This window comes from Periplaneta americana, chromosome 1, assembly GCF_040183065.1.
Source record: "Periplaneta americana isolate PAMFEO1 chromosome 1, P.americana_PAMFEO1_priV1, whole genome shotgun sequence".
Classification (NCBI taxonomy): Eukaryota; Metazoa; Arthropoda; class Insecta; order Blattodea; family Blattidae; genus Periplaneta; species Periplaneta americana.
In genome coordinates, this window is record NC_091117.1 from 9,935,001 (window position 1) to 9,949,856 (window position 14,856).

Sequence of the window (14,856 nt, forward strand, 5' to 3'; positions counted from 1 at the left end):
GTGAATGCAAGGAGAAAAACGGGAATACAAGTACAAGGTAAATACAAGGAGAACAGGGGGAGAAAGAGAAGACAAGAAGAATGAGGAGTACACTAGAATAACAGAAGGAAGACAATGAGAGCAAAGGAGTGGTTTGCATTATCATGCAACAGTCAGTTCCTAAGTGAGGCGAAAGATGTAGTTTTACATCAGAAGAACTTTGAAAGAAAAGAAGTTAGGTCGATCGAAGCAGTAATAACAACTATAGGAGAATGGTTTGCAGACCATGCCTCCTATATGGGTAATGTACAGTAGATGCGTGGCAAGTTTATTTTAGGACTTGGACATTCATCTTAACGTGTTAGACAAACCACAAGAAAGCCACAACCAGGATGAGTGGTCTAAATTTGTGAGGCCGACGCAATTGGCTGGTTTAGATAGGCAGACAGGGAGATAATGTAGGTAGATTTGATTGGTATACAAATAGAGATAATTGATTGGTAAATGGAAGGTTGCATTGTTAGGTTGTTTGATAGATTGATTAGCAGCAGCTAGATGAAGACATAGATTAATGGATGGATAGACAGACAATTATTCAGATAGATCTGGTAATCAATAGGAATTCTGATGACGTGATAGTTGAAAAAATTTGAAAGCATAGGGATCATGTTGATCGTTCTTCGTGTCGATTTTTCTCACGCCTAACAAAAGATACAAAGAGTTCACAAGAACAGAGGGCGGTGCAAGTAATGTACAGCTTATTGTTTAACTGAATCGAAAAGACGAAGACACCGGAACCACGCCGTTATGAATTCTCTGCTGTCTGGTTCCACTTCCGTCCAGTCTGTAGCAGGTGCACACAAAAGCAAGCGGAAGTCATTGTGAATAATGCTTGATTTCTGTCAGCCAGCCGATTTCCTTCTTCATATTCGCTAACTACAGGTTAATTTATCAGGGAATGATGTACACGAAATATAATAATTTTAGTACTAGTCTGTCTGTGTACAGCGATTTCTACGAAACTGTTGGACGGATTTTGTTCATATTCAGTATCTACGAGTCAATTTATCAGGGAATGATGTACACGAAATATAATAATTTTAGTACTAGTCTGTCTGTGTACAGCGATTTCTACGAAACTGTTAGACGGATTTTGTTCATATTCAGTATCTACGAGTCAATTTATCAGGGAATGATGTACACGAAATATAATAATTTTAGTACTAGTCTGTCTGTGTACAGCGATTTCTACGAAACTGTTAGACGGATTTTGTTCATATTCAGAATCTACGAGTCAATTTATCAGGGAATGATGTACACGAAATATAATCATTTTAGTACTAGTCTGTCTGTGTACAGCGATTTCTACGAAACTGTTAGACGGCTTTTGTTCATATTCAGTATCTACGAGTCAATTTATCAGGGAATGATGTACATGAAATATAATAATTTTAGTACTAGTCTGTCTGTGTACAGCGATTTCTACTAAACTATTGGACGGATTTTGTTCATATTCAGTATCTACGAGTCAATATATCAGGGAATGATGTACATGAAATATAATAATTTCAGTACTAGTCTGTCTGTGTACAGCGATTTCTACTAAACTATTGGACGGATTTTGTTCATATTCAGTATCTACGAGTCAATTTATCAGGGAATGATGTACATGAAATATAATAATTTCAGTACTAGTCTGTCTGTGTACAGCGATTTCTACTAAACTATTGGACGGATTTTGTTCATATTCAGTATCTACGAGTGTTACTTGCTGAGATAATCGGTCAGACATTCATGGACTTGATGTTTTTACTGTGAGCAGTATGGGGATGGCTGGTTTCCATTGAGAATCTAAATTATTTCGTGTTATACAGGGTGTATGTTAATTGAACCGATGAACTTTGGGCTCGGGTAGGGAACTTATTTGTAGACTTTCTTTTTTCAAAGGAACTAATGGGTCGTGACGTTTCGTTTGAACGCAACAAGGTTTCATGTAATTATTTATGTTGATCGAATTGACTATAAGCGATAAAGGTAATAATCAGTTATTTGAAAATAATGAGACTTCAGTCACGTAGTCTACGATCAATGCTGACAGATACAGTATAGTGAGGAACTTGCCAGTCTGGGAACAGTTTCTGGTAAGTCCTCTGATCCCCACGACCACAACCAGATGTTGCTACTTATGCCTTGTGTAGGTCCACCAAGTCTTTCCATTCGAAACTTTCTGTACACCGTAGTATGTGAAGATCACGAAACTGCGTGGAAGTATAATACAAGACAGAGGAAGTGAAGTTAGAGGGGAAAGAGCATGATGCATAACGTTCAAAGTAACATGGAAACTATACTTGTTTTTTTTTTTTAAAGATGGGACATGACAGGAGCGTTGCGATCGGAAAAACAACTGAATGTCACAAAGCATGGTAGGCCTGTTGCTACGGTAACAACGGTTGAGTTGCCAAACTTACCGTTCCCACATGGCGAGTGCTTAATAGCTCTCTTGGCGACATTTATTGTGCACACAATGTTAGCATTTGTACGTTTCGTCTTTGATTCTCTGTCGATTTTTGTATTGTTTTCTTACCTCTGCGTCAATTGTCAATGAATGTTTTAACGTCAGCCATCGTAACGTCAGTTGATACCTTCCATCAGCTGGCAGCGTGGTAGTCCATATTGGCAACATAGCACTGTAGTTCCAAGTTCGGCCGCTAAACTGTCATGTCCCATCTTTCAAAAAAGCAAGTACAGCAGTCAGCGACCATGCATTTTGTACACAGTCATTCAAAAGTATCCGATCTTCGATTTTATGATCGTGTAAGCGAACTTTCCAACCACGGGATAAGTCAAAACCAAAGATATAAAAAATTGACAAACTTTGAAAGAGTTCCGCTAGTTCTCAATAGGTGGAACCATTATTTATTTATTTATTTATTTAACCTGGTAGAGATAAGGCCATCAGGCCTTCTCTTCCCCTCTGCCAGGGGATTACAACTACAATATTAAGAATACAATTACAATACAATTAATATTAAATTTACAAATACAATAAAAATCAAAGTACAAAAGAGTAACTGATTAATAAAAGCTAGACAGTTTATTGTAAAAGTTAAGAAGAGAGAAGCATTTCTTTTATTGATTAAGTAAAAATTAAACCTACTCTACGCAGTAAGAAAATGCTTAATAAGCTTGCTTTTGAATGCTACTAAATTCCGACAGTCTCTGATGTCACTGGGTAGGGTATTCCACAAGCGCGAGAGCGAGATTGTGTATGATGATGAATACGATGATGTCTTATGTGTTGGTATGGCTAGTATGCGGCTATTTTGCGTGCGTGTGAAGAGATTATGATATGATGACAGGTAACTGAAACGGGAGGCAAGGTAGGTAGGTGTAAAAGTGTGAAGGACTTGGAAAAGGAGAACAAGAGAATGAAAACTTCTACGTTCGTTAAGCCGTAGCCAGTTTAGAGTTAAAAAGTCGTTAAAAAGTATCAGGGAAAATGATTATGTAGATTAAGCATAAATTATTCTTCTACTAGACAATATCAGCGGTTTCCAGCCAAACTCAGTGTTGTTTTACAATCAGTAGAGTGGAATGAAAAATTGAATTCTATAGTACGGGGATATTTATCTACGACTGGCAACAGTGACTATTATCTTCGCCATCTATTCATAGAAGTAATAACTAAAGAAGCGACACTTACACGAACAAGTTATCGAACATTATCGATTAGTGGAGTTTGATATCTTTGGATCTCAGTGTACCAAAATGTGCAGTGGCGGCTCGTGCAAGAAATCAAATATGTGCTTCGCTATTTTTTAAATGATCAACCATAAGGGTAAAAAGTAAGCAAACACATATAAAGAAGAAATTATAAATGTAATACTCACTTGTTTCCAAAAATATGAAATCCATACGTCGCTGTTTTCTGCTGCAGAATTAATCACTCTCGAGTTGAATCCTTGTAAGTTGGCAACCATGGTCTTCTCAATCGACAGTACCCAAAACATTGAGATCGAAAACATTTCATTTCCTGCATTTTTTTTTTTTTTTTTTTTTTTAATAATATGTTAAGATGTACAAGATCTATCACGCCCTCTTCACTTCAGGCATGACTGTTTCCAAAAAGTATGCAAGGAGAACAAAACACAGCATTCTGAAATCCACATCCATACTTTAAACTGTTTTTCTACTCTTTTCTATTGAATTTTCTTTTTCTCTTTCCTCCACTTGTAGCTTTTTGTGTTAATTTTAGATCTTGAGTAGCCTACCCAACTGTTTTATTTCCACTTTTCCTCCAGAGTTTTAACAGAAAAAGGTCTCTATAACAGGGTCTTCACTGTGTTTGTTATGTTGTAAGAAATGTTAAACTTCACACATCTCAGCTCAGAACTTAATAGCCTACTGAAGAGCGACGAACTTCTCAGCTCTTCTAACGACAAGTTGCAGTCGTGATGTCACAGTATGCTGTCGCATGCGTACAAAGTAGTTTCAAGCTGTGTTCTTTCGATTTCCATCAACCTGGATTATTTCAGCTCCTATACTAAAATACGTTAGCTCGGCAGATATAGACCTATCAACTCAGCATAGCTATTTAAGAAGAGAGTGGCTCAAATATTTGCCTCGTTTCGTTTGTAAGCTCACAGTTCCGAAGAAAAAGTGTTGAGGGGAATATCATCGAAATGATAGCCGTCCAAATCTTGGATTTAAAATATCGGCATCCTAATCAATTCAAATGAACAAAAAATAAAATTTAAATTCATGTTAAAAAATACATAATGAAGTTTTAAAAAAGAATATTCTGCGATAAGATGTGGTGGCTATCAAAACGATAAAAATGTATTTAAAATAAATAATATACATTGAATGTTATAAAGATGAATAGAGATGGTGATTGATGATGTTCAGTGAAGATTTTAAAATGGTTGATGCTATTGCCTGAAGAGTCTTATCAGGAACCTTTAATTTTCTGAGGATCTCGAATGTAAATTTGGGAATTGTTCCTCGCGCACCAAACATAAGTCCAATGACATTCCAATCTTGAATATTATATTTATGACTGAGATCATCACAGCATGGAAGGTAAATAGCACGTTTCTCTTCATGTACCTGCTTTGGTTGATCTTCATTAATTTCGAACCTTACAGTGGGGTCAAGAATGAGACCAGTTTTTTTTTTATCTCGGTCAATTATTATGATGTCAGCACGCTGTGTAGATCCTTCTGTAGAAAGACATTGAACTTCCTCATATACTTCGTATTCACCATGTTCCTTTAATCTGTTGGCAATTATTGAGCGGACTGTGTTATATGAGCTGCAACTCGTGAGTTGCAGCTCATAAGAAGTTGCCTCCCCTGTAAAAATGCCTAAAAATGGTTCTGTATTTGATTCCAAAGTTTATCGGTGTAATTAAGATAAATGCTATGTATGTATTCATTGCAAACAATAATTTAACTTTATTACATTGAATCTATTTTCCCACAGGTTGCTGGAAGTTAATGGCAAGTTGGTGCTGGCAAAGACGAAGGAAGATATGCTACGCCTTCTAGCTGTATCTCCTGATCCTGCACAGTTGGTGGTAATGAGAACATGGCCATCAACTTCAACATCCCTTCTATCAACAAAATCAACTATACACCAGCACGATCACTCACAGGAGCTAATGGTACTTCGTGAAGAACTAGGTACCCTCAAGGAGCGAGCAGAAGATGCTGAACGGGCCAAGGATAGCTTCAGGACCGACAACCTCCGTCTAACACATAGGATCTCGTATTTGGAAGAGCAGGTGTCAGAACTTCTGAAGAGACCAAAAGAAGAAGACACCACAACGCACATCATCAACACCACTCCCCTTGTTTCGAGTTCTCCAGCTACTGGAAATTTGAGTACAATGACACCAACAAACACTCCGATGAAACCTGATGTGCAAGTGTTCCAGAAAGGACCTCAAGTCACAGCTTTGGTTGCGAATCTTCCAGGTCTTGAAGTGGGCAGTAGTAGTCCTGCAGAATCTCGGCACAGTTTACCAACTCTGAGGCCAAAACTGAACCATCATCACAACACCATCACTAAGAATCAAGACGTGCGTAGTACAAAATCTCTAGACTTCGGTTCGGATTGTTCATCATCTGGAGGAATGAACCATCACCACCATCACAGACATGAAAAACATTCACATCACCGTCATCACCACCAGCATTTGCAGAATGCAAGGAGTACCAACTCTCTTGATATGAACAAAACAGATGGTACGTCAAGCCTTCAACTGAGGAATAAGCACCATTCTCACCACAGACTTTACGAAACTGCAAGAAGTGCTAAGAACATTGAACATCCTTCATTTGATTGTAATTCTGAGACTTCCTACGGCACAGACCAGTCAAAACATTATCACAGAAAGCACTCGGAGCCATCTGAATCACATTATCAACCAGACACCACATCTGGAACTCATCACATCAAAAAACATCACGATGTTCGAAGCGTGAAGTCTTTGGATATAGATTCTGAGAACTCAACAGTCACTCAAGCTTACACGCATCTCAACCACTCCCATCAAAACCACGATGCCCAGAGCACAACTTCGCTGGAGTATGGGTCTGAACCTTCCAACCACGCGACGTACCGCAATTACAAGAAGCATCACAACTACCACAACGGCCATAGCAGCTGCAGTGAGGGGAAGCCTCAGAGACCCACACCGCCAAAGAAACCCCTCAGATTATCTCTGCATCGAGCAACGAGTTTGCAGTCTGTGACGGCCACACCACAGCCAATCGACTACTCTCAAGGGAGCAAGAAGCCGACAAAGAGAAATCACAAAGGTGAAGCCCCACCGGCTCCTGTGGTGATCCAAATGAGTAAAGATCCTCCTCAACCTCCGCCGAGGACTCCATCTCGTGCTGAATCTTGTCAGTCAGCCCTGAGGTGGCCTTCACCAGCAGCTGCTCTCCATCAGGCCGTGACGCTCAAGACGACCCGGAACGGCACAAGACTGTCCAGTGGAAATTCGACTGAGAAGTGGTGTTAGCGCTCCAGTGATACTTGACGTCATGGGAAGTTCGATGCGGAAACCAGTGTAACGTGAGTTATGAACTTATGATGTACTGTAGTTGTTGGTTATTTCATCTTTAGAACTGTGTAGTGAAGTGCGAAAAGGTACTACGTTTCGGTTCTATACACATACTGTAACAGTTTAAGTGTACAATCTTTTCATCAGTTATTCCTCAGTGTAATCTGATCATTGCCATTGCTCTTCGCTGTCTTCTGATTGCTGTCTGATGTTACGAATAAACAGGGGTTGTAAAATTCGAAGGGCATAACATGAATAATGCTATAGTTCTTTTTTCCAGCTGTATTTCAGAAAATATAAGTTATAGGGTAAACTAGGGTCTGTTGGACAGTCGGGCCTGTTGGACACTCCGTACTTTAATGTGTTACCACTCGTGGCTACTTCCGTCATTGACTTCTAGCTGAATGTGGTGCCCACAAGTGGCGTGGTAACACGTTAAAGTACGGAGTGTCCAACAGGCCCGACTGTCCAACAGACCCTAGTTTACCCTATTTCGTATTAGTCAATTGGTTTTTAAAAAGTATCAGTTGTATTTACCAATTTTATTTGGGAAAGTGTCACTTGTATTTCAGATTTATCTCTCTCATCTGAAAAAATATCGGCTGTATTTCAGATTCAATTTTATTTGGGAGAGTGTCACTTGTGTTTCAGATTTATTTGGGAAAGTGTCACTTGTATTTCAGACTTATTTGGGAAAGTGTCACTTGTATTTCAGATTTATCAGTTTTTATTTGAGAAAGTGTAAATTGTATCTCAGATTCCATTTTATTTGGGAAAGTGTCACTTGTGTTTCAGATTTATTTGGGAAAGTGTCACTTGTATTTCAGATTTATTTGGGAAAGTGTCACTTGTATTTCAGATTTATCAGTTTTTATTTGAGAAAGTGTAAATTCTATCTCAGATACCATTTTATTTGGGAAAGTGTCACTTGTGTTTCAGATTTATTTGGGAAAGTGTCACTTGTATTTCAGACTTATTTGGGAAAGTGTCACTTGTATTTCAGATTTATCAGTTTTTATTTGAGAAAGTGTAAATTATATCTCAGATTCCATTTTATTTGGGAAAGTGTCACTTGTGTTTCAGATTTATTTGGGAAAGTGTCACTTGTATTTCAGATTTATTTGGGAAAGTGTCACTTGTGTTTCAGATTTATTTGGGAAGGTGTCACTTGTATTTCAGATTTATTTGGGAAAGTGTCACCTTGTATTTCAGATTTATCAGTTTTATTTGAGAAAGTGTAAATTGTATTTCAGATTCAATTTTATTTGGGAAAGTGTCGCTTGTACTTCAGATCTGTCAGTTTTATTTGAGAAAGTGCCTTTTGTATTTGAGATTTATGTATTTTAGTTACACTTTTATTTATGATTTTTCGGTTTTATTTGGTAAAATGTTATTTATATTTCAGAAAACATAATTTAACAATAACTCACTTCGTTATCATAGCAAGAATTTGTTTATGCTACTGACATATAATTCATATGTTCAGTTTAGATTTGCTAAAATATAGTTGATATTTTCTTAAATAAAACTTACTAATTTCAAATACAATTGATATTTTCTTAAACAAAAGTTATTAATCTGAAATACAATTGATGTTTCCTGAAATAAAAGTTATTAATCTGAAATTAATTTTTAATTTTTAAATATAACTGGAAAAGATTTAGTTTATGCCAGGATTAAATAATCTCCATTTACAAGTACCCTCTCCATCTTGCAATGGCAACAGCTTTGCTCAGAGTAACGTAGACTTTGTAGTAAATCGTTTTTGTTGCGTCATGTACGAGTACATTTATTCCTGGATTGTTAACATTCGCACAATCTCGAGCAATCAGTCACGTGCCCAGTTCGTTTCTTAGGCCCACTGTTCTTGTTTCAGTGTTTAAAGTAAACAACATGAGGTCCCGCTGAAACACGCGATTCGGTGTTTATTGAATGTTACAGCATTTATTAGGCGGCCGGGTAGCTCAGTTGGTAGAGCAGCTGGCTACGGACTGGAAGGTCCGGGGTGCGATCCCAGGTGGTAACAGGATTTTTTTCTCGTTGCCAAACTTTCAGAACGGCCCCGAGGTTCACTCAGCCTTCTATAAAATTGAGTACCGGTTCTTTCCCGGGGGTAAAAGGCAGTCAGAGCGTGGTGCCGACCACACCACCTCATTCTAGTGCCGAGGTCATGGAAAGCATGGGGCTCTACCTCCATGCCCCCCAAGTGCCTTCATGGCATGTTACGGGGATACCTTTACCTTTTTACAGCATTTATTAAGGTGGTGTTTATTAAACTCCTATAAGAAATATAATAGATTTAATAATTTTTTATTAAATCAAATCGATATGATGGTGTTAAGCGATGATATTTCTTGTAATACAGAATTTTGTTTGAAGTTACCGGTATAGCCTAAAGGAAAGATGTTTACATGTGGCTAGGTTTCATTTTTGGAACTAATTGTCACTATAACACGAGTTTAAATCATTTAATTATCGTCCTTTTGATAACCATCACAGTTTTTAAAATCAATTCACGACCATAATTGTAGCTTCAATGTAGAAAAATAATATTAGAAATTATTAACCCTATCTGAAATGAATTTGTTTTTGTGGAGACACAATGGAGAAACAAAAAAACAAAGCAATCCTTTTTCTAATAACAGTTCATCAAGGAACTGCCGGATGCTGCACTCTATCGGTAAAGAACAAAACTACTTCTGAAGACACCAAATGAAATCATCAAGCAGATCATATGAGTCAGAGATTACAGAAATGTTAGTGATTCCAAATGGACTCAGTTGAGCGGAAAGGGTTAAAAAATGCGAGTGGTTATTTAATATGAATTTCTGCAAAATTACTTCCATACAATTTATAATCACACGATACCTGCGTTTTGGTCGGATGATGGTTCACCTCTTATGAGGCATGTGAACGTGAAGCCAGTAGCCTATGGCCCTTCATAGTCTATTCGCGCCACGAATTAATTAATTATTTAAAATAAGATTTTTAAAAATGCTTTGTTAGGCTATATCAGACCTCTACCTTAGACAAAACACAGCGTGAGGTGCGTAAAGGAAATTCGTAAGAAGCTGAGGTAGTAAGTGACAGTTAACGACAAAGAAATAAAATGAATGCGCTTATTTTGAGATAATCGTATTCATCCATTAAAAATAGGGGGGAAAACCCTTTTCTATTAAAGGTAATAAATTGAAGACTTAAGTCCTGTGCCGTGGCATCGTGGTCTAAGGCATCCTGCCTAGGACTCGCGTTACGGAATGCACGCTGGTTCGAGTCCTCATGGGGGAAGAAATTTTCTCATGAAATTTCGGCCAGTGTATGGGACCAGTGCTCACCCAGCATCGTGATGCACTTGGGGAGCTATAATAGGTAGCGAAATCCGGTTGCGAATGCCAGCTATAACAGCTGGGGGGATCATCGTGCTAACCACACGATACCTCCATTCTGGTTGGATGATCGTCCACCTCTGCTTCGGCATGTGGGTGTGAGGCCAGCAGCCGGCTGGTCGGTCTAGGCCCTCCACGGGCTGTAGCGCCATGGATTATTTTATATTATATTGAAGACTTCAAGTAGATAAGGGTCTAAGTGCCATTTTCAAATTTCCGAAAAGAAATAATTAGTCTTAAGATTCGTTGAAGCTTACACGTCCCGTCACCTGTGAACGCCTAATAAAACGGTAAGGGAAAGAGTCTGGAATTAAATTTTTATTTGTGTTTTAGATAGAGATGGTAGATTTTCGCAGCCACGATTAATACAAATTGTACCAAAATGGTGTGAAAATAAGTAATTCTATGTAAAGTATGTTAACCTTAGCAATACCAATAACATCCAGTACCAATGGCGGGGGGGGGGGTATTTTGTGACCACTACAAAAATGTTTAATTTTGAACAATTTTTTTACATTTTTAATCAACATATGGTATGTACTATAATAAATGAGAAAAATTGAAGTGTCATTGTATATTTTCGAACAATTACTTCAACAAAAGAGTCTGGAAAATGTTACACGTCACTTTCTTCACACCCATCCTCACATACCGGTACTGAACGGACCACAGTTTTACTACAAAAATGTTAATTTTGAACAATTTTTTTAACATTTGTAATCAGAGAATAGTATGTACTATAATAAAAGGCAAAAATTGAAATGTCGTTGTATATTTTCGAACAATTACTTGAACAAGGAGAACTATTTTTTGTCAATTTATATATATTTTCGTATTTTAGTAAAACTATCAGTGAAAACGTTTAAACAGTAACCCATTTTTGTTTGTGATTCTGATATTTTGATGCGTAAATTGTGTAATAAGAGGTTGGCTTGGGTGATAAAAACGTATTAGAGAAACATAAAACTTATAATTGAATCAGTCAATTTAGGAAGAGCTTTATTCCATTTCGTGATAAAGTCGGTAATAAACACTATTGTATTTGTCATACTTGAATGACATTATTCCATGGATTCATTAAGATGTAAAGAAGCCGCACAATTTTTACAGGACATTTGAAAAGGCCTCATTCCTGGATGTCTGATTCTGTTCAGCCATTCCAGTTGTCACAAATGTTACATTTTTACTATTTTCAAACTCTATATATTGAAAATAAAATGACTTACCTTTTATTATTAGAATCAGTTTAGAAGATCAGTATAATTTTACAGAAAAAAAGTTGTTGAATAAAATTTATTATTATTGCAGAAAATAAAGAAAAAGGTTCCGTCACGGATGTTACAAGATTTGTGAACTCACTTCACAACTTATTACTAAAAAGTGTAAAACTCAGGTCTCTGCCTAAAGCAAAAAGAGATACATTCTCATAGTGTCCATGTGGAAGCTATGCAAAAAATGTCATGGCATCCAATTAGTTCACGAAAACATAATCGATAAATACTGTATAGCTGTTTCTTCCATGTCATGGATGTTACAGCTGAATTAAAGTCCATTTTTCCAGTTTCGAAACAACTGTGACATTTCTAAGTCAAAATATTCACTTGAACTGTAAGATTATTAACCCAAACTACTGAAAAATAAGTGGCAGAAAGAATACAGTAGCATGCAAATTAATCCGAACAACGTAATTACTTATGCAAAAACACTCAAGCGGGATAAAAAAAAGGATCTAAGACATACCTCAATAATCTATGTGGCCTCCCTTGTTCCTAATAACAGCTCTGAGACGATTTGGCATGGATTCCACTAATTTCCCACAAATATTCTTCATTTCTTCATCGCGAAACCATACACCAATGAGAGCATAAATCATCTTCTCCTTTGTAGAACAATCCATTTTTTGCATTCTTCTTTTGCAAATTGATCACAAGTTCTCAATGGGGTTGATGTCGGGTGAGTTGCCTGGCCAGGGGAGTACCTGAATATTCTTCTTGTTGAAGAATTCTGTAGTTTTTCGAGACGTATGGCATGGTGCCAGGTCTTGTTGGAACACACCTCTGCCATCCGGAAATGATTTTTGCAGCTGGGGTACGATTCTGGTTTCCAATAAGTGAATATATTTGTCAGAATTCATCATTCCCTTGATAGGTATCAATGCTCCAGGCCCTTCATGTGTAAAACAACCCCAAAACATTACTTTAGGGGGGTATTTGGGTGCTTGTTGGAGATGAGCTGCTGTTACTTTTTCGGATCCTTTCCGTACGTAAGAAACACGGTGGCCGTGGACCTCGAAATGAGACTCATCGGAAAAAAGTACATTCTTCCAGTCATTCACTGTCCAGTGTTGATGTAATTTTGCCCACATTAAGCGTTTTTTGCACATAACAGGGATTAGCAGTTGCTTCTTAATAGGCTTACGAGCCCTTCGTCCAGCTTTCAAAAGCCTACGCCGCACTGTTGTGACGTGAATATTCGCCCCAGTGGTAGCCATTAACTCGCGGGTTAAGTCGACAGCAGTTAGTCTAGGATTTAATTTACTTTTCCTGACAATTAAACGATCATCTGCAGGTGAAGTCTTCCTTTTCTGGCCACAGTTTCCTTTTTTCTGGGGTGTGATGGATCCAGTCTCCCTGTATCGTTTTATGATCGAATTAACAGTAGCCAAACCGATGTGACATTCTGCAGCAATTTGCCTCTGTGTCATAGAAGAATGCTCTGCTAATGTTATAATTTTAGACCGTTTTCGTGGAGTTGTATCCATTTGTGAAGATGACAGAATGTACACAGGATTGCAGTATTAAGTCTTCAACACAACTGAAATGCTTACAAGTACAAAACGACAGGCAAAATGTCACATATTATAAAAAAATAATGACAGACCTTCAACAATGGAATTACACGTACTACAGATGTCAATTAAAGCGGTATGAGCAGCTGTGAGGCCAACAATGACAGAAAATGTAAAAATATGTCGTGTTCGGATTAATTTGCACGCTACTGTATAGAGTAGAGTAAAACGTTCCTTGATCCTGGAGCTGTGGAATTAACAGTGCAGACTCTCAAAATATTTCTTCAACAATAGCTCCTTGAAAAAACATACATTAAAAGCTGATTTCTCTAACAGTAAGTGCTGCAAAGAGTACCTATTACCCAGCAAAGACCACTTACTTTCAATGTCCGTAAAGCTTGTAAAATATATACTGGTATATATATCTGAAAAAGATTTTTTCATTGGAATATCCAGTTTGCCCGGAATAGCTGTGTTGTGATTTCTAAAATGACTAATTCAATTTTATTGTCACAGGCGGGTGAGACATGTCGAAATTAGTTCCATATAACTTTCAGTCAGTGTGTTTGAATAAAACGATTTGTAATCTTGAAGACTCTTTTTGCAATATTTACGATTTTACTGTAATTTTATATTATGTTCCTTTACTTATTGATTATTTTCAAGAATTTTAACTGGAAAATGTCACACTGATAACATTGAATTTTTACCAAGCTTTCCATAAAAAAATGTTTCATTCAAAAACACTACAAAATACTGAATTATAAAATCAAAAGTGTGTATAACATGCTAAATTATAATTAAAAGTGCTATAAAATGCTAAATTTGATTTTTAAAGTGTACTTTTATTTTAAGTTGCTAAAATTTACCATCTCTAGCTATAAGGTAAATAAACTATTGTTTAATTAAAAACACAATTTTCATGAAAATGGCACTTAGATCCTTGTAGGCTATATTTCAAGTGTTCAATTATGAAGTTGCATCTGAATTTCATATTTTAATACAGTTGCACACTGCAACGTAATCAACAGATTTAGTATTGTCACATTTTCAATGTAAGAGACAAATGAGATTTGAAAGATCTGTCAAAGATGTTTGTAACCTAGCAACGTGACTTTAATGGGAAAATAGTGAAAGACAATATCAGGCCACTATAAATTAACACTGATTAAGTGCGTGTAATGCTTTATATTTCCAAGACTGAAAAAGTGAGTGTTGAAAAATGTTTGAAATATGTCAGAAACTGTGACGTCATCAGCATTTACTGTACATATTGACTGGAAACTGTTAATGTGATGGATTCTCCAGCTATAGTTATAAACTGTGTTCATCCATTGAAGTGTGTAAAGAATCACGCACATCGAAAGGTTGTGGTAGGAGTGTATTTTAAGATAAAAACATTTAATGTAAGGAAGCAAGCAAGGTCGTCATAATGTTGAAGAACAGGACATAACATTGTGTACACTTCAGTATTGTCCTCGTGTCTGAACCTAGCGGTGATTGTACATGAAGCTTTATTTTATAATTTCTAACTTTTAATGGATTATAAATATCTTGCCAAACATTTCTGATTTTCTTTCATTTTTAATCCTTGTACCCACTGTTCAATTTTGAATGGACCTTCCAGTATC

The 14,856-nt window shown here is 37.0% G+C and overlaps 1 protein-coding gene across 1 annotated transcript in view; it reads left to right on the top strand.

Moving 5' to 3' along the window:
- The window catches only part of sprt (PDZ domain-containing protein sprite), a 197,816-nt gene extending 183,027 nt beyond the window's left edge, over window positions 1–14,789 (top strand). Inside the window, exon 8 of the mRNA XM_069832088.1 lies at window positions 5,464–14,789. Within this exon, the coding sequence (XP_069688189.1) occupies window positions 5,464–7,009 (1,546 nt within the window). The 3' untranslated portion in view covers window positions 7,010–14,789. The remainder of the gene's footprint in view (window positions 1–5,463) is intronic.
- The last annotated feature ends 67 nt before the right edge of the window (window positions 14,790–14,856 follow it).